The sequence below is a fragment of the Eublepharis macularius genome, chromosome 7, assembly GCF_028583425.1.
Source record: "Eublepharis macularius isolate TG4126 chromosome 7, MPM_Emac_v1.0, whole genome shotgun sequence".
In the NCBI taxonomy this organism is placed as follows: Eukaryota; Metazoa; Chordata; class Lepidosauria; order Squamata; family Eublepharidae; genus Eublepharis; species Eublepharis macularius.
The window spans coordinates 26632744-26653031 of NC_072796.1; the positions used below are offsets into that span (position 1 = coordinate 26632744).

At 44.7% G+C, this 20288-nt stretch overlaps 1 protein-coding gene across 1 annotated transcript in view; it reads right to left on the reverse strand.

Annotated features, from left to right (window-relative positions):
* Positions 1–18958: 18958 nt before the first annotated feature.
* The window catches only part of LOC129333389 (cadherin-10), a 141383-nt gene continuing 140053 nt past the window's right edge, over positions 18959–20288 (reverse strand). The window contains exon 11 of the mRNA XM_054985010.1: positions 18959–19452. Within this exon, the coding sequence (XP_054840985.1) occupies positions 18959–19452 (494 nt within the window). The remainder of the gene's footprint in view (positions 19453–20288) is intronic.

Genomic DNA, 20288 nt, shown 5'->3' on the forward strand with positions numbered 1-20288 from the left:
GGAGTATGTAACGGTCATCCCTTATTTAGACTACTTCTTTCTACCATTTTCCTTTGCTTTGAGCTCTGTGAGACAAGAGGAGAAACTGAGGGAAAATGGCTGCCAACTTGAAACATCTAGGCTGAGTGTTTTTTCTCTCTTGCTTCAGGTACTTATTGTAGCAAGAGAGGCAGTTTTGTGTAGTGGTTAAGAGTGCAGAACTCTAATCTGGTGAACTGGGTTTGATTCTCCACTCCTCAATTTGAAGCCAGTTGGCTACCCTTGGGTTAGTCACAGCTTCTAGGAGCTCTCTCAGCCCCACCCACTTCACAGGGTGTTTTGTTGTGGGGATAATAATAACATACTTTGTAAACTGCTCTGAGTGGGCATTAAGTTGTCCTGAAGGGTGCTATATAAATCAATATGTTATTATTATATAAATCAAATGTTATTATTAAATTATTATTATTGCCTGGATGTGGCCAGGGAAACGAGTCAAAGGCCAAGGGACTAAATGATTGATTCCCGTGGTCTTGACTAGCTGGACTGATGTCTTGTTTACTTTTTTATTTTTGCTTGTATTTTATACTGAGTTAGGATGGTCAGTCCCCCAAGGGGGGTAGGGGAGCCCACACTCCCATTCACCTGGCCAGCAGAGGAAAAGACATGAGAACGGACCTCCCGGGGTGAACGACCACTGTGGTGCGATGACATCACTCCCAGGAATGACATCATCATGCAACTACTGGGGTTTGTGCTAGGATGATTTAACCGATTTAGGGGCCCAAATTGGCCCAGTGGGAAGCCCCGGAGCACTCTGGGGGCCTGCACAATGATATCACGCCCAGTAGTGACATCATTGCGCTGTGCCAGGAGTGTGAACGTGCCTTTGTAAAAACCCTGTGAAGTAGTTTAGGCTCAGAGAAAGTAACTGGGCCAAGGTCCCTCAAAGACCTCGACAGCTGAGTGGCTATTTGAACTTGGATCTCCCAAATTGCTACATTATATAACATTTTACCACCTCCACTATAATATAATACATAAACATCCAACTCTGCAACACTGTATATATGTATATTGTCAAATGCCGGCAGCATCTGCCATTCTCATGCCTGAGGGCTGGGAGCTGAGCCTGGATGTTATGATCACCTGTTACAGTTAAGTTGTGCAGTAAGCTGTTTCTTCCCTCTTCATGGGATGGGACACTGTTCCTGAAATTCTCTCTCCTAGATTATGCTTGCTCCTAGCCTCTGAGAAAGGAGCCCACATAATCTTGAAACCCTGTGTGTCGCCCCCTGTGTAGATGTTTTCCAGCAGAATTAGCCAGCCTCTATGAAAGGGGTGGGGCAATGCTAGCCTGTGAATGATATACGTTCATGATACTTGTTTGTACCTCATTCCTGACAAAGAATCCAGGACTAGTAACTTTTCAATAAAGCTTTACTAACCACAGTGGACTCTTTCGAAGGTCACTTGGTACATCCTTACATAGGCACATTTGTGATGTCACTTTAGCAGCACTTTAGGGTGCTGCTGTGATAGTAGAGAGAGAGCATAGGGAACTAAACTAGGGTTGCTGTTCCCCCGGTGGGGGTGGGGGATCTCTCACTCCCACCCTCTGCCCCTCGCCACCACTCACCTGGCCAGGGGGGAGAAGGCACGGGAACGGGCCTCCTGGGACATGCTCCCAGTGCAGCGCGACCACATTACTCTCAGGAATGGCATAAATCGTACAGGCTCTGGGAGTGCTCCTGGCCTTGTGACAGGCCGATTCTTTAAGAATCGGGGCCCAAATCGGCCTGGCACAAAGCCTGGAAACACTCCTGTTGCCTGTGTCGTGATAACATCACTCCTGGAAGTGATATCATCACTCTGGGTGCCTGTGTGCTCTCTGTGTGCATGTGAGGGCATTGTGTGAGTGACTCGTAGGCCCCCCCTTGCAATGGGTGGGGGGGTTAAGGGGACATGGCAACTCTAAGCTAAGTGCAGAGGCACCAGAATTTGCAATAAGAACAATCACAGAAGTGACTGCAGAATTTTGAGTCAAAACATGCAGCTGAGGCGATATTCAAAGTGGTAACACCTTTTGGAGGTAAATACAAATTTGTATGGATGTTCTTCTTCTAATTCAACACTCCAGACCCCACTCACCACATTGTTTATTGCACCAACTGCTCTCCCATTCAAAAAACATTGATTTGTAGGTTTTTGACTATGGAGCAAGAGTGTTTCTATGAGTGAAATGATGGACGAATCATCACTTTCACACACTAACATCCATCTAGTTTTGACTGTCTTCTGAGAGCCTCACTGTGCCATCCAAAGGAGTGTTAAACCCTTCTAAGCCCCTTGACTTCAGTGGATTTTTAAGGGTGTAACTCTGCCTAGGATTGCACTGCAAAACCGTTCTCATCGACCCTTATGCTGCCCATTAGTCGTGGCACACAAGCAGCTCTTCATGAGGAGAAGTTGCCTAGCAATGTCAAGCATCTGTCATATGGTGGCCCTATTGTGAGGCACATGTCTGAAGTGCTGTTTCTGTATGGTCTTTATGATTGGATTGAAGCGGCTTGGGAATACAGTGCCAAAATGCAACACACTGAGGAGCCATGTGTGAGACGTGATAAAACTGACTCGCACATTTCTATCAGTCTCACACCAGATGAAAGCCATCGTCTTTATTAGCCGAGGGACTGGAGAGATTTCTAAGCTCCTTCATCCAAGTATTCCCATTCTGACATCCCTGTACGATTCCTGTCATTGTAATTAATGATGTGAGTCTAGTGAGACTCAAAAGCTTCTGTTATGTAGCTCCAATTGCCCTTTATACGAAACTGAATTTAAAATGCCGTGTTGTGTTACTCTGCTTGGACTGGCAGTATCAATACTGCAGTCACTGCATGGTGGCATATCGTGTGTTTCAATAGAAACGGTTCATGAGTTTCACAGAAGCGATGAGTGAAGAATTACGGGCAATGTGCAATTCCTCTTCTCATGCTTTGAGATCACATGGAAGGATATGCAAAGTGAGATGGAACCAAAGGTTCCACAGACCAAAGAATTAGGGGTAATGTGCAATTCCTCTTCTTGTGCTCTGAGATCATGTGTAAAGTGGGGAGACATACAAAGTGAGTTGGAGCCAAAGGTCATCATCTACAGACCGAAGTCCTTTTAGGCAGCAGAATTGAGGAGCGATTGTTGCTAATTGCCTTCTCTGTATGCAGGCCTTCCTTTGCCCTCACACCATCCCTATGGATCTCATGTTCCTGAGGTTCAGCATTTCAGGGAGCTCAGTAATATGCAGCAGGTGGAGGGAAGGGGGCAGGTAAACGTTTAGTTCTGTCTGCAAACTAGGGATCCCATTCCCCCAATGGCGGTGGGGGATGCTCCACTTTCCCCCTCCGCCCCCCGCCTCCACTTACCTGGCCAGCAGGGGAGGAAGGCACAGGAATGGGCGTCCCAGGAGCGCTTCTGGGGCATTGTGATGCTCTTTGTAGCGGGCCTATTTTGTCCCTAAATGGGCCCATTTGAGGCTAAAATTGGCCCTCTGAGAAGCGCATGTGTGCCCTGCACCCACACAATGACGTGACTTCCCAGAAGTCATCACACCAGAGCGAGGGCCCATATATGCTACATGCATGTGCAAGGAGGATCATGTGCCAAGCAAAAAGGTAAGTGCCATGTCTCTCGCCTCCTGCTGGCAGGCTATAGGGATCTGGTAACCCTACTGCAGACTGTCACCGATGGCACTTTGGGTCCAACCCTCTCTCGGCTTTTTTTCTCATGTCACTTCTGTGTGATGTATTTGGGAATTGGCCTCTTCACTGCAAGGCAGACATTTTCAAGTATGAAGCCAAGAAGTTGAAGACAAAAAGAAATATTACTGTTATGTAGGTTTTTCAGCTTGAAATGATCTGTTCCATATTGGTTTGTGGCAACACCAGTTATGGATTCATTCCACTGCTGTTATTTTGCGCTTAGATCATTTTTTGAGTTATAGAAGAAAAAGGTCAAGGTGAGGAGAACCAGTGTGATACAGGAGTCAGTTTATTAGATAGGGATCAGGAATTCTGGGACCAAATCTCTGCTCAGCTACCAAGTTTACTCTGAGACCAAGGAATACTTACCTTCCTTCTTTCTAATGTATTTATTTATTTAGCAAATATATAGGTCACCTCTCCAGAGACATGATGAAGGCAGCTTACGGCTAACAAAACAAAACTGTTATAAACAAACATTTAAAAAAACCAAAACCATTAAAACACAAGCACTAAAAAAAGCCCAACACTATCAACACAAGCCAGGGTATAACAACATAGAACAAAAACACCAAGCAGCCTAGAATGATGTAGAAAAAAATGATCCTCAGGCAGGGCTGTTGTGAAAGTCTGTGGTACAGCCCTTTACATGCTTCAATGAGATGGTTGTTGGTAAAACAATATGATATAAATATGAAATGTGGACAGGAAGATGATGGACATGGCAGTTTGTTTATAAGGGAGTCATCACTGGGTTAAATATGCCACCATGTCTGTTTACTATGTAATACATGGAACCACTTGGTAGGCTGGACATCTTATCCTGCCAAGTACTGGGGACTCATTTATGACACTTTTGTACCTCATCAGAACCTTTCTGTGGAAAGAGTGATAAATTCCTGCTCCCAATCAGCTGGAAAGAGCATCCAGATGATGACATTGCAAACTACCATTTGATACACAACCGTTTGTATTTACCTCACAAGCCTCTGGCCAGGGCTGGTGTAGAATCCATGCATACATGACTGGATGTTGCCCTATTCTTGCTTCATAACAATAATTTGCCCCTGGAACTTCCTGTGTGGACAAAACAATCAAGGAGGTAAATTAACATTACAGACTGAGGACAGAGTAATATCCAGCAATATGTGGATGCAAACCAAGCATGTGGGATACATTCTGTAATTTTGCCTAGAAAGCTAGCTTGCCTAGGGTCGCTCCTGAAATCAGCCCAAATAGAAATAGGTGGTCCTAGTAATCAAACTAAGCTGAAGCAATCCTTATTCTTTTAAATATTTCTACTAGGGCAGCCAAATTTAGTGGGTCAGTTAATTTGATGATTCAAACAAAAGCTTTTTAACCAATTAAAAAGTCTGTCCTGATTAATCAGATAATGGACTTGTTATTTATTTATTTATTTAAAGCACTGTTTCTCCTCTTTCACGCAACTGGGAATGCCTCTTCTAAAACGGCATGAGGTATTTGTTTAGCTAAATGAGAGAGAAGCTCTTCAAAATTCTTGTTTTTATTCATATGCAAATTCATGATATAATTATCAGTCACTTCATCATATGAAACTTACCTGGTCCTAAACAGAATGACACCTTTCTAAGCCCCCCAACATCAATGGGCATACAAGTGTATAATTTTGTGCAGACTTGCATTGTAAGGAGCTAAGATTCTATGAGCTTCTACTGAGACCCCATGGAGATAAGCATAAAGCAGGAAGTGTGTTTTTATCTTTTACCAGTTTCTCTTGTATCCATCCACATAAACAGATTCACACAGCCATGTTATTCATATCATGCTCACAAATATCAGCTGACAGCATGTCCCGTCAAAGCTCTCCTCACACAGTTTTTCCACATCTAATCAATCCATCCCTCTTTGCAGTTGTTTAGGCCATCGCAGAACATCATGGCCTTTAACAAGAAGAATGCATTGAAAATATTGTCACACTAATTGGCTTTGTGAACTGTCCCAAAGAGAGAGAGCCAAATGAGACCTTCAGTACAAGATCTGCTCTTTCAAGAGCAATTTCCTCCCCATTTCTCACAATTAAGGATCAGAAAACAACAGCTTTGCTGTGACTGTCATCTTCAAAGGTTACTATGACATTTCCAAAATATTCTGTTGCACATACGAATGAACCATGTTCGTTCCTTTGCTGTTGCTCTATCTACAACATCAGGTCCTTTGGAATGGAACTTGACATTTTACATGCCAAAAACAGATTTTTTTTTGTTGCTGTTAATTAAATGGGGGAGAATTAATGTTCTCGTTGGAATATTTAATAATGAATAAAACAAACATGACAGTGTGCTTGCAGTCAAGGCATCAAAGATCCAAATAAAGTATTTTAATCTTCTACAGTATTGAAGCAAATGTTATTTTAGGTACAGGGATAAAAATACCATGTAAAGCAAGTATAGTAAAGCAAGGGCTAAAAAGTATATGGTAGTGTTTAAATTTACTCATTATCATTATGAGGCATCTAAGAACCCACCATAGGTGCACAGTGCTGGAGATCTGAGGAACAGACTCATAGACTTGTTACAGAGATGACTAAAAGAGCTGAACACAGAAATATCACATCGCTGTCACCTAGGGTGAACTGGAGGTTGCCGCCTCAGGCAAAATATACAAGGAATTTCAAGGAAACCCAACAGAATGCCAGTGAGATGACTGACATATTTCAGGGCGGTTCCACACAGACTACTAACTACCACGAAATGTCAGCAGCATTCCAAATCAAGGCTCTTTCTCAGGCAGAAGAAAATTTTGAAGGTGTTACATTCCCAGAGGTGTGACGGAAGCAAAAAGAGTGTTGATAAATAGACCTGAGATGGAACTAGTACTCTGTTTTGCAAACATTTGCCGTTGTGTCAAAAAAGCACCCCCTCTTCTTATGAAGTGTCAGCACTGCTGCAAAACTGTTCATTTGTTCATTTACATTACCTCTTCTTGCTATTGCTCTCTCACAAGTGGCTTTTCTTCTGGTCATGTAGCCAAATCTACCTGCTTCCTAGCACTTTTAAGATTAACCAACTTTACTGTAGCATAAGCTTTTGACAACCACAGTTCTCTTCGTCAGATGCATCTGACAAAGAGAACTGTGTATCTGACGAAGAGAACTATGGTTCTCAAAAGCTTATGCTACAGTAAAGTTGGTTAGTCTTAAAGGTGCTACTGAACTCTTTTCTATTTTGCTACTACAGACTAACACAGCTAACTCCTCTGGATCTACTTCCTAGCACTGTCAACCCATTTTAAAAGATATTCCCATTTGTCTAGGATCAATCTGTGCAGCTGCTTCAGGAAGTACAGTGCTCTCTCTCAGGGCCAAGCTACAAGTGATGAATGATACTTGAATGGCAAGTGTATTTCTCCCTGTTCACTTGCGCTCCACTCAATCCACTTGCCGTTCAAATGTCATTCATCACTTGTAGCTTGGCCCTCAGTTGACGACTGTCCTGTGCCAGGTCCGGACACAGGAACCCTCCCAGCGCTGCACACCCTGAAAACACAGCTCACAGCCCCCTGTCCTGCCCCGCCACCCTAAAAACTCACCTGGCTACAGGGGGACCAGCAACAGAGGTACCAACAAGAGCCAGGAATGCCACAGAAGCTACAGCTGCAGGAAGCCCAGGCAAGATGTCAGCAGACGTAGGCGGGTTGGGCAGCAGCCCCTGTGTCCTAGTTACCACCAGCTCTCCAGCCATGGCTCCAGGGCAGCCCATCACCTCGGCCCATGGGAAGTTCAACAGCCCAACCAGAGGGAGATGGAGCTCAAGGCAGGGATAACCAACCAGCACCATCACAAGCAGGAGCTCAATGGCAGTGAAGGCAGAGCCAGGGTGCTCCCCAGTGTAGAGGCAAGCAGAAGATGGGTGTCAGCACAGCAAGTCAGCAAGCAGTCGGAAGTAGCCAGGAGAGGTTGGCAGCAGAGAGACCACAGGTGTGGCTACCTAAGGCAGCCAGGACAGCAGCTAGTTTGTTGAGGGCAGGACTGAGAGGTGGAGACTGGGAGCCAAGCTACCAGTGACTTTTTTTCACGTGGAGAACACTTGATCGTTTTCACAAGTTTTCCTGGGAACTGAAGTCCAAGTGTCCTTCCCTTCTGTTAGAATCGCTGCCTGAAGAGCCAGAGAAAGCCAGCGGCAGCAGAAGCTTTTGCAAATTGTTCCTCCAGTCACAAGTCTGCTTTCAACAATCTTTGGGGGCTGCTACTTTCTCCCTGGGCATCCTGCTCCCGGGGAGCTGCTCTGGAGAAAGCTGCCATGTCAGTGAAGCTTCAGCCGCAGCAACAGCGGAAGAATCTGCTGCTGCTCTAACATGCCCTCATTCCAGGAGCTCAGGAGCAAGGAAAGGGCATGTTAGAGCAGCAGCAGATTCTTCCGCTGTCGCTGAGGCTGGAGCTTCACTGACATGGAGGCTTTCTCCAGAGCAGCTCCCTGGGAGCAGGATGCCCAGGGAGAAAGTAGCAGCTGCTCGCACCCAAAGATCATTGAGAGACCTCTTGTTCAGCAGGCTTGTGACTGGAGGAATGATTTGCAAAAGCTGCTGCTGCAGCCAGCTTTCTCTGGCTCTTCAGGCAGCAATTCTAACAGAGAGGGAAGGACACTCGGACTTCAGTTCCCAGGAAAACTTGCGAAAACGATCAAGTGTTCTCCACGTGAAAAAAGTCACTTATAGCTCGGCTCTGGGAATGGTGAAGGGATAAAAAGGAAGCCCACCCACAAGCCAGGGTCAAGAGGAAGGAGTTTTGAGGAGAGTGCAGAGAGAGACTAGATCCTATACAAGAGAGCAAAGAGGGACGCCTGGGTGACGTTAGCCCATCCCATGCCCTTTTCCTGAGACCTGGGTGGCACAGCTGGGGCCCGGCCAGTTGGTAACATTACAGCTGAACCAGCTAAGGCAGACCCAGAGCAGGGGGGAGCCTCACAATGACATATGTTTTCAGTGAGGTCATCAGAGCCAAATTTGATTCGGTGTACAGCTCTTGATGTCATGCCGTTCATGTGATCCCTGGTTCCAAGTGATCAAGCAGTAACTGGCGGGGGAGGGCACCAAAAGAACTACTGATAATAATTAATTACTTTTCAGGAGACATTTTTCTCCCCTTCCACCCCCCATCCCCATCATCACAAAATTAAAATGGAAGATTATTCAGTGCAGCCAATTTCTCAGAAAGGTGTCCTGTATCACAGAATTCCCACAGGGTGGTTTCTTCTTCAGCAAAACATCTCTACGCTCTTGAGAGATGCGAAAAGAATTGTGATACAATTAGTGGGATTTCTCAGGTGAGTTTTACACTTCTCTAGCAAAATACTTTCAGCCATTAATTATTGTTATAGCACTCCTGGGACTATACAAGAATACAGATAGAGGATCATACAGTTTTGAATGCTTCTGTACCCACAAAATCCCTTACGTATGGAAAATAGGCTGGAAAGACACACACGCACACAGAAGTCCTCCACCCCCAGGATGATGTACCCACAAAGCATCTCATCCCATCCAAAGTATCTGTACATACTTTTGTTAGTGCAGCAGTGAACATCTGTTTGGGCAATGATCCTCTGATGCGCAAGGGTAGAAAAGTGTTATGGTATAACCTAATCTTGGCCGTTTCCACACATCTTACTTGCCTGCAGAACATCATGCAAAAGACCCAGAAGGCAGTGTCTTCTCGCGCGAAATCGCGCCAGGAAGACGCTGTTATCCAGGAGTTGCGCAAAACTTCTGGATAACAGCGTCTTCCTGGCGCAATTTCATGCAAGGAGACACTGTCTTCTGGGTCTTTCGTGCGATGTTCCGCAGGCAAGTAAGATGTGTGGAAACAGCCCTTGTCAGATCTCGGAAGCTAAGGAGGGCTTGTTCTTGGATTGGGAAGATGAAGGAAGACTGGGGTGGATCTCCAGAGGAAAGCAATGGCAAACCACGTTTGTTTCTCACTTGCCTTGAAAACTCCTTGATGTGATCTATTGGAACTTGACGGTAGACATAAGTTGATTGCGGCTTGACAGCCCACACATCCATCTAGGAGTGCAAAGTTCAATGGGTATTTTTCTGCCTCATATGTTTAAACCAAGCCTAAATAAGGATGCTGTGAATTTTGTGTTGGACATGACCATTGAGCATAGCATGTTTGAATGAGATGACCTGACGGGAGTGGACAATTTGGTCTGAGCAGTTGACAGTGAATGGCTCAAACTTCTGCTGAATAGGTTTGCATTGGGTTTTCTCAAAACTGAGCATGTGCAAAGTGCTGCTGATCCAAGCTCAAAGGTGTACTATGGAAGTTCTAATGAGTTAACGAGGTACCATGCTATCTTATCTCCAAGGTCACTGCGTACCGAGAGCTTCTAACAAGATCTGTTCACAGGCCTCTCTGCCTGAACCAGAGATTTGAAACATGGCTACAGTTTGAGTTTGAATCAGAAAAGCCATTTTCTTCACAACTGGGTTTTCTCAAAACTGAGCATGTGGAAAGTGCTGCTGAAGGATAGGAAATTATTTATGACTTTTTAACTATCTACAGCTGCATCTTCACACTGAGCCATTATTTCTCCTGCATTTTTTGCCTGCTGTACCACTGGATGGCTTTTGGAGGTTTTGAAAAAAAAATCAGTCATTTTAATCGCGCTTTTGTGATCTAACATCATATTGCCATGATTGCTGAAGTCTCTAGCTTCTTTTATTGTGGAAGGGAAATTATGCATTATCTTTCCTCTTATAACTCCACAATGGAAGAGGCCGCTAGAGATATCCTTTAAAAAAAATGAAAGCTGGGACTTCAATGATCATGCCAGTACATTTTAAAAATATTAGATTGTAAAAGTGCAGTCACAATTTCCATTTAGAAAAAAACTCCAAATGTCTTCCTGTGGCTGAGCAAGGAAAATGGGGGCAATGAAAAAAGCCAATTGTACTGTACTGCACTGTTAGGAAAAAATACAGGGAAGCAACCTGTTAAACAGTGATAGATGTGTCAAAAACAGTCAAACGGGTTATTGAAAAATCAGTATCTTGTTCACAAAAGTTGAACAGGGTGAGAGATGAATTACCACTAGGTCCATGTAGTGAAAAGAATGCAGAAGGCACTGTGGGAAGGAACAAGTTTGCATTCCACTAAATATCACAATGCACCCCCAAATTCAATCATGCAAAAAAGTTAAGTATGGTCTAAAAATAATTTGTCCTGTTGTTTAGTTAACATTTGATTTAGATCTGCATTTTCAATCAAATGAATGTGGCACTCCTAGCTGCCATGCAGTGGCTTAAGCTGAGGCCCATACTTTGCCCACTCGGAAGGAGGATGAGGCAGAGGCATTCCTCAAACATACGGGGGTTTGGCTGGGGGCTTAGCCAGAGTCCTCAGAAGGTGGCTCCACCTTCCCAGTAGGCAGTTGCTTTGCTTGCTCGGCCCACCCACCTCACCCTGTAGTAGTGCAGAATTAGCCGGCTGCCATTCCCAGAGCCAGGTAGGATTTTTTTTCTCCTTTCCCCATATTGGCATGGGGGAGAGGTGGTTTTTCACCTCCCTTGCACTGCAGGCAGTGGTTTGAGGTAATTGGCTGTGGTGGTGCAGTGATGGTAGGCCACTGGCAGGAGAGAGTTTGAGGGTAGGGAGTGGGCTGGTGAGCACCCCTTGGCACTTACTCATTGGTGGGGAAATGGGGGTTTACCAGGAGCAGGGGGTATGCTTGTGACTAGAGGTGGGCACGGTCCGCATAACGGACCTAATTTCATCACGAACTTACCCAGTTCGTGCTTCGCGAACACGCGGGCCGTGGGCTTCTGTTTTTCTCATGAAAGTGCTGAACATTGGGGCTTTCTGTCCGTGTGTCCGTTGGCCTGTCATGCCAGGATTCCCGCTCAAACAATTTCCTAGGCAACGGTGGAGCCACCTTCCCCATTTGGAACACACCAATCTTAGCCCAGGAAACCTTGATTGGCAGCTCTGTCAGCCAAACAGAGATCACCAGCCTTTCTGCATAAAAGACAAAGCGCGCAAAGCCCCACTGCATTTTGCTGGCGCGTGGATGCGAGTTAGCTTCTAAGCTTAGCAACTGCTTGCTGTGGGGAAGGTTTTTTTTTTGTGAGAGCGTGGCTTGTGCCTTAGGACTTTGGGGCTTCTGATGCAAGAGAGCTTTCTCTTTTCTCCATTCCTGTTTAATTTTTTTCTCCTCCTTTCTATTCTAGTTTTCTTGAGAGCACTTTTAAAAAAATCCTTTTACCGCACTATCGGGTTACTCTGATTTCTTCCTGCGTTTTGAGTCCTTGGGTTCTTCTTGGGCATAATTCCCCCCCCCAAAAAAATCTCTTCCTTTTTTCTGGGTTGCCGGTGGGTTCTATTGTGCTCTGACACCAACCCACTCACAGACCCACAGTGGGTGCAAGGCAGCTTTGGGCGTTGTCTGCTTGAGTTCTTGCCTTCATTCCCCCACATTCTTTTTTGGCTGCTGATGAGATGCAAGGGGAGGAAGACTGCTATTAGGTTCTGTGAAACACCCACTCTCTGATGACTGGCAGCACGTTTTGGGGGGCTCTCTCTGCTTCACTCCTTTCAAAGCCTTTTTAGTGGGTGACTTGGGGGGGACATTTCCAGCCTGGCTTTTGAGGTGCAGGGGGGAGACTGTTGCTGGCCTCTGTGAAACACCCACTCTTTGAACACTGGCAGCACGTTTTGGGGGGCTCTCTCTGCTTCACTCCTTTCAAAGCCTTTCACTCCCTAAATAGTGAGTGACTTGGGGGGACATTTCCAGCCTGGCTTTTGAGGTGCAGGGGGGAGACTGCTGTTGGCCTCTGTGAAACACCTACTCTCTGGTGACCGGCAGCTTGCTTTGGGGGGGCTCTCTGCTTCACTCCTTTAAAAGCCTTTTTAGTGGGTGACTTGGGGGGACATTTCCAGCCTGGCTTTTGAGGTGCAGGGCAGGCTGCTGCTGGCTTCTGTGAAACACCTACTCTCTGGTGACCGGCAACTCGCTTTGGGGGGGCTTTCTGCTTCACTCCTTTCAAAGCCTTTCACTCCCTAAATAGTGGGTGACTCAGGGGGACATTTCCTGCCTGGCTTTTGAGGTGCAGGGGAGACTGCTACTGGCCTCTGTGAAACACCTACTCTCTGGTGACCGGCAGCTCGCTTTGGGGGGGCTATCTGCTTCACTCCTTTAAAAGCCTTTTTAGTGGGTGACTTGGGGGGACATTTCCAGCCTGGCTTTTGAGGTGCAGGGGGAAGACTGCTACTGGCCTCTGTGAAACACCCACCCTAGGACCACTGGCAGCAGGTTTTGGGGGGCTCTGTCTGCTTCACTTCTTTCTAAGCCTTTTTCACTCCCTAAATAGTGGATTTGTATTTGTATATTGACAAAACAGTGTAAGGCACATGATGACTGAGCTTTACAAACATATATTATCCTCCTCCTGATGACAAGCCCTGTCCCTGGCACCTTCTAAGTAACTCCTCTTTTTCTTGATATTATTTGTATGCTGACAAAACAGTCTAAGGCACATGATGAGCTTCCTTGACGGACTGCATCACGTTCAGTGAAGTGGGTTTCGTCGGCAACTGTCCTGCTTTTGTGAGCTCAAGGGCCCCTCTGAGGGTCAATCCCCAAAGTCCAGTGAGAAGTAGGACAGTGGCCCAGGTCTGCTTGCTTGATAGCAAGCAAGGTGACACACCACGTCACTAAGGTGGGACTCGTTGTCCACTGCCCAAAGAGGCTCCCTCTGAACAGGGTAGCATAAGTTTCCTTCCATCAAGGTGTGGAAGACATCCTTTCCATCCCTCCTGTGCCTTCCATTACAGCAAGGGGCCTTTGAATTGCTACATGATCCTGTTGCGGAGTTGGCTTTCACTCAAGTACATCCATTCATTTCCCATCATGGAGAGTTAGTCTCCCTGCCCCTGGGGAGGGCATCTCTTGTTGATGCAGCCCCATGTAGGTGGGTTTTGTGGGCAGCCACCTCTCCTGGACAGGAGCACAAGTCTCTCTCCTTCCCCCAAGGGTGGGTAAGGGTCAGTCAGAATAGGGGAGGGGAAGTTGTTGTTTGTCTCTTTGGAAAAGTGATAATCGAGAAGCGTTACATGAGAACCTTTGGTGGGGAAAGTCGACTGAAGTGAAAATCTGTGGGAAAACCAAGGCCTTTTCTGACTTGAACCGGTTCTCAAACCGGTTCTCGAACCGGGCCTGGTCTGTTAAAAGTTCATGGACCATGGTCCGTGGAAGCCCACGAACCCTGAACCGGCGGTCCGTAGGCAAATGCCAGTCCGTGCCCATCTCTACTTGTGACAGCTACCCCCAACTGGACACTGCCTGCAGAGATAAAAAAGAAAGGGTCTACCAGGAACGGGGGGGGGGGTATGCTTGTGATGGCTACCACCAACTGGACACTGCCTGCAGTTAACCCCATGTGCAAATCCTCATGTTCTATGGCTGAGGCTTTAAGAGCTTGAAGGGGGGATCCATTTTGCTTGGCTGGCCAGGTCCAAGCCATTCCATGGATGGCCCACGCCCAGGGCGGTGGTCCAGGGGTGACCCCATGGCTTGACCTGTACCGCTAGTTGGCATTTCCTGTATTTAATGGTCGATGTTATATATCAATAAAGTGGCCCTTTAGTTCCAAGTCTTGTGTCTGCCTCTTCATTCCAACCGGGGTGGGGGCAATGGGCACTTGTTCAAAAGCCTTTTAAGTTTGTAAGCCCCAAATGGGAAGTTTCAGAAATTCAGAATGCCAACTTAGATCATCTGCACTCCAGAAGCATATTTCATTTCCCTTCCTGGATTTCCTCAAGCGCAGCAGGCTTAAGCAATTACTCTAGAAACCATATACGTGCTTGAGAAGGTATATGACATTACGCTCAGCTGTAATATTTGTTTAAGTTGACTACTGTTTAATTCTGACCCTTCAGAAAGTTATTCCATAACAGGTTCACTTTTACAAAAGACATGAAGGGTTTTTTTCCCTTCTCACCTCTAAAGCAAATGTTAAAGCTTTATTACTTGAATGTTTATATAATGCGTGGGGAAAGTACTGTACCTTGCAAACGTTTTAAAAAAGCATACAGAGAGAGTTTGTCAAACATTCTTAGACTAAATTACTTAACATAATTGGCACAGTCCCTAGAAACTCCGTTGGCTGTAATCCACAACTCATTTATATGTATAGATGGCAATGGTCATATATGTATAGAGACGGTCAATGGTCAATATATTTAGATTGCAATGGTAGTCCACACCAAACCATGGAACTGGATCCCACAATAAACATGCTATTCTTTGCCTGGGATGGCTTCCCCAATGATTTCCCTGAGGTCTACCAGCTTCTGGTGAAGGGAGAACTCCTGAAGCTACCTTATACTCAATTAGACCTTCAGTCTATGAAGGTCACACTATCATTTCCTCAGTTCACCAAAGTGTCAGGAAGAGGCCTTTCATACCATTTACTGACTGGTCCTTTTTAACTGGAGAGGCCGAGGATTGAACCTAGGATTTTCTGTACACAAAGCACATGTTCCATCACTAAGCCATGGCACCTCTGAGGGAAAGGAGATAGGGTACCTTTAACCAAGGACTTCAGGAAGTGGTATTATCACAGTACCACAATTGCAGCACTGTGCATTGCTGCTAAATGGATTATGGTGCTTCTTATGCCTTCTCCTGATGTCTTTTGGTAAGGTTGCCCTGTCCCAATGAACTTTCTCCAATGAACCAACTCCTGAACCACCACTACACTTTTGCCTTCTTCTTCCAATTCCTTCTGCAGCATGGCTCAGATTCCTCCTCCTGCCCTTACATTACCATGTGTTCCATCTACACACTAGGTAGAGGGGCAGATGATATATACACAGAAGTTGATTGGAAGTTCTTCTGCCCTTGGACAGGTTATAGGGATGCTTCCAAATTCTTCCTCATCGGGATTCTCCCCTGAATATTTGTTCCAAGCAGAGATGTCACTGCATGCGTATCTTTTTTTCTCCCATTTTCTATTGGTACACATGGAGTACTTTTGGAAGGAAGTGTGCAATGGATATACATCATCATTATGGAAATACTATGAATGTATGGATTGTAACACATATCCAACATATATCAAGTACAGATCCAAAAGCGCATCATGGGTGCATCCTCACAAAATGACATTCACAGTAATTTCCTCTGAATTATTGGAATGATGCAAAGCCGAGCATGTTCCATTGTTAACAGCATGGTGCAAATATGATACAGAATAATTTCAAGCTTGTGTCCTACCTGCAATCTTGTGACTTATCATGCAAAGTGTAACCAATCGGTCAGTCAGGGCATTCCACAAAAGGCTGCTAAACATCTTGCTTTTCTGCTGCTTACTGGTATTACAAAAATGAGTGCAAATTGATGCTGTTTGTTCTATCCTCTCCCCAATCCACAGCTGTGTATACCTTCTATCAGCAGCAATGCCACCTAGTAGCTGCTCAGGAAAAGGTATAACTATACTCTTTCAACACTGGTGTCACCGAGAGACACCATTACTGCTTTTTAATAACTTTTATGTGTCGTCTCAGTTCCTGTACACACATGGAAGTATTCTTTGTGGTGTTTTTTTCATATTAGTGAAATGCTGGGATGCTTCTCCCCTTATTAGACCACATTCCTAAGTCAGCTGCTGATGGCATGTGTTCTCAGGGCCAAGCTACAAGTGATGAATGACACATGAACAGCAAGTGAACAGACTCACATGTATTCCTCCCTGTTCACTTGCACTCCACTTGCGCTCCACTTGATCTCATGTGATCAAGTGGAGTGCAAGTGGAGCACAAGTGAACAGGGAGGAGTACATGTGAGTCTGTTCACTTGCTGTTCAAGTGCCATTTGTCACTTGTCGCTTAGCCCTCAGTCTCAAGTCATAGCTGACTTATGGCAACCCCTTAGGGAGTTTTCATGGCAAGAGACTAACAGAAGTGGTTTGCCATTGCCTGCCTCCGTGACCCTGGTCTTTGCTGGAGGTCTCCCATCCAGTTACTAACCAAGGCTGACCCTGCTTAGCTTCTGAGATGAGATCAAGCTTTCCTGGGCTATCCAGGTCAGGGCCCTAAGTCAGCTGTCTGATCATTTTTGAAAGAGAGATTTGAAAAGTGTAGCCTTTCCCAGCTGATCTGATTGAGACCAGGGACTTATCTAACCAAGTATATGATCACCAGCTGCAAATATATTGCATGAAACATATCTGCATAGTTGTGGTGAGCTACACTTTTGTGCATTTGCATTCATTTCCGGTAATCATGCTTCTGAGTCAACTTGAAAGGGAAATTGCAACTTCTGAATACATGGAAACATCCAACGGGTTGGAGACAACCAGCACTTCTGCTAGTAAAAAAGAAAAGCGGGGTCATCTTTGACCAGCGATCAACACTGGGCTGAGAATCACGGGACCTGTATGTTCAAAAGCCATGTGGAATGGAGGTTATAATGGGGTGGAAAAATGGGTGAGATAGAGAGAAAAGGCTGGCTGGATCCAACTCAGTTAATGATCTAACCTCCACAGGTATACCTGAGCATGCTTAGGCCTTGGTGCTTGCTGGTTCTGAACCTTGAATTCTAAATGCTTTAGATGTCTTCAAATGGTAATGTATTCCTCACCTTTATAGAATTAAGCAGGCAAGAATATAGTTATAAAAACCAGTTTATTTCTTAAAAATAAATACAAAAATATAAATATAAAACATTGGCAGATAGAATCTGATGAAATGAAGTTGCACAAAGTGGGTTTTTTTTAACCAGCTGCATATCACATTAACACCACGTGTACATTTTTAGGGAAATTTATAATGTACAGAATAGGGGTATACTGTTATCTTTTTTTCCCTTATGGGCCACGATCCAAAAAGAAGTTAATGTTCTGGGCATGCACTTGAATTTTTTAAAGACTTTCTTTTTCAGAAACTGCAACAAATAGGGCTCCCCAACTTAGAGCCAAACTACAAGTGATGCCTGACACTAGTTGGACACTTGTCAGCTTCCCTCAAGTTTTGATGGGAAATGTAGGCAGCTTGGTGGAATGTTGGACAAGTGACAGTTGAACAGTCCGTTGGACAGCAGTTGGAGAGCCAAGCTGCAAGACCAGGATGCCTACATTTCCCATCAAAACTTGAGAGAAGCTGACAAGTGTCCAACTAGTGTCAGGCGTCACTTGTAGTTTGGCTCTCAGATGAGTCATGAAAATTAAAATTAAATTGAAAATAGAACAGATTTTGGTTGCAGGGGAGGGTCCTATCTTGAACAAATGGAAGGGGGAGAAGCAGTTTGGTAAGACTAATGCACTTTCTGTAGACTCCCAGTTTATAGCACCAGGTTTCATCATTCTACTCAGATGAGAATTCCAAACTAAGAGACAAGAATTTTGCTAAGATGTAGTGACACATCAGGAGAAGTATCAGTATCTCTTCTGATTTTTATGCTCAGGAGGTTTGAAGAGTAATCTAGGGATTTATGTGTGATAATAATTTAAAATGAAAAAGTGAAAAGTATGTGCTGCTGGCCTTCCTTCTTTAAAGCTCTTGTACCCAAATTTCAAAACAGTTCTTTTAAAACTTACAAGAGTTTCAAGAATACAAAAACAAACAAAAAAGAAAACTCCAAATGCTGCCAGTCAACACTGAAAAATCTGGTGGACACTGTTATTAACAAGAGTAATTTTGTATAAAATGAGAATCCTGTTTTCAAGGCATGTGGGAGCACTCTCTATGCAAAAGTTGAAGAGTAGTCTGGTATCTTGTGTGGGCAGTTTCTAAAAAAAAAAAAACTTTACAAAAAATAATGTGCATGTGAAACGTGCATTCCTGACCGTTTGTGGATCGTGGTCTGGGTCTTTTAAAAAGCTGCACTTGAAAGTGTAGGGCATGTATTTAACAGAAGCAATTTGTATCTAAGGTTGCTCGAGAGGTTGTAAGCCTGCTCAAGCATAGTGTATCCTTTTCTTAATAAAATGGATAACACTGAATTTCGATAGCTTTGGCTTTTGGAAGGGGTTAAATAAAATGCTGTATATATTCCATGTGACATCCTACAAGAAAGAAAAAAAGGACATTAATGAGAAAAATTCAAAATGAAACAAGAAAGAGAAACCATTGTGCTGAGTGGCAGGAGAAGGTTCCTGAACATCAAATATTGTCACGTGGAGAAGGTGTCTGTAAAGTTACTTGCTCCCAAATGAACAAAAAAAACTGTATAGCCTACTGTAGGTTACGAAGTGTCCTTATCACTTTCGCCTCCACCATACATCTCAGCAAGCTTATTAAACCGAGGCCCCCATTCCTTGAGGTAATCATAGTTTTGGTCTCCCTCAGTAGTGCCAGACTCTAAAGAACTCAAAGATTCAGCTATAGAATCGTTTCCTTCGTAGGCGTAGGTTGCCAGGGAGTCATACGGTGGGGCAGAGGGGTCATTATCGTGCTCTTTTAGCCTTTGGTTAATGAAATCTCGGACATCTGTATTATCTGGCGCAGAAGGAGTCCTCCGTGGTATAAATAACGTTTCCGGTATAATGTCTCGACGGAGCTTCTTATCTTCAATAGCTGCAGGATTTCTCAGCGTGCCAATATCAAAAGCCTGTGTGTCTTCTTCACCACCACCTTCATCGTTGTAACTCACAATGTTGTCTCTGATGTCCTCTTTAGACAAGATCAGAGGCTCTTTCTTTCGCTGCCTCTTTAGAGCAGCAAACAGCACCACTATAACTTGGAAAAATACAAAAGAACAGTTTTTAATGTAAAACTGCCATTTACAACCAGTTTCTGAATGAAGACATGAGACGATAGATATGGATTGAATGAGGTTTTATGAATAGTTAAGCTGAAAAAATGTCAAAACTGCCTTCCCTTATTTAGTGTAGTTACCTCCTAATGAGTAGCCTCTGCTGGTTGCGAACATTCAGACAACCCCATCCTAGATCCAAGCTCAGCCAGGCTGAAATTATTCTAATTTGTACACTTTTTGAATGGAAGATGAAGTTCCTGTGGATGCACAGATAGACCCAATGTGCTTTTTGCAGTGCAGCCAATAAGGGGAGGATGGGAAACAGCTATACACATCTGCTCCACTTTCCAGTTGCATGTTTTATGCTGCAGCAGCTGCCCGCCCACCCTGATATGGCAATATAGGAGTCATTGGTTACTTTTTAGGGTCAAGCAGGAAGTTGGTGGGGGGGGGCTCTTCACAGAGGTTTAGAAAAGGTCTTTTCTCCCACCTGCTTCCCATTGTTTTGCTCAGTTGTGGTTTATTAAATCAGCTTGAATATGAAGGATTAGCTAAGTCCTAACTATGGACAGCAGGAATAGTTACAATGGCATGGGTAAAGATAATTGGCAAACACCTGCAAGTATCTTAAGATGAAAAGTGTGCCCAAGTCAGCTGTTCTTTGGCTGCATGGGAAATTTTCCTTGATTCATGAGGAAGGTATTCTCTTAGGGCCAAGCTACACATGACAAATGACACTTGAACGGCAAGTGGATTGAGTGGAGGGCAAGTGAACAGGGAGAAATACACTTGCCGTTCAAGTGTCATTCGTCATGTG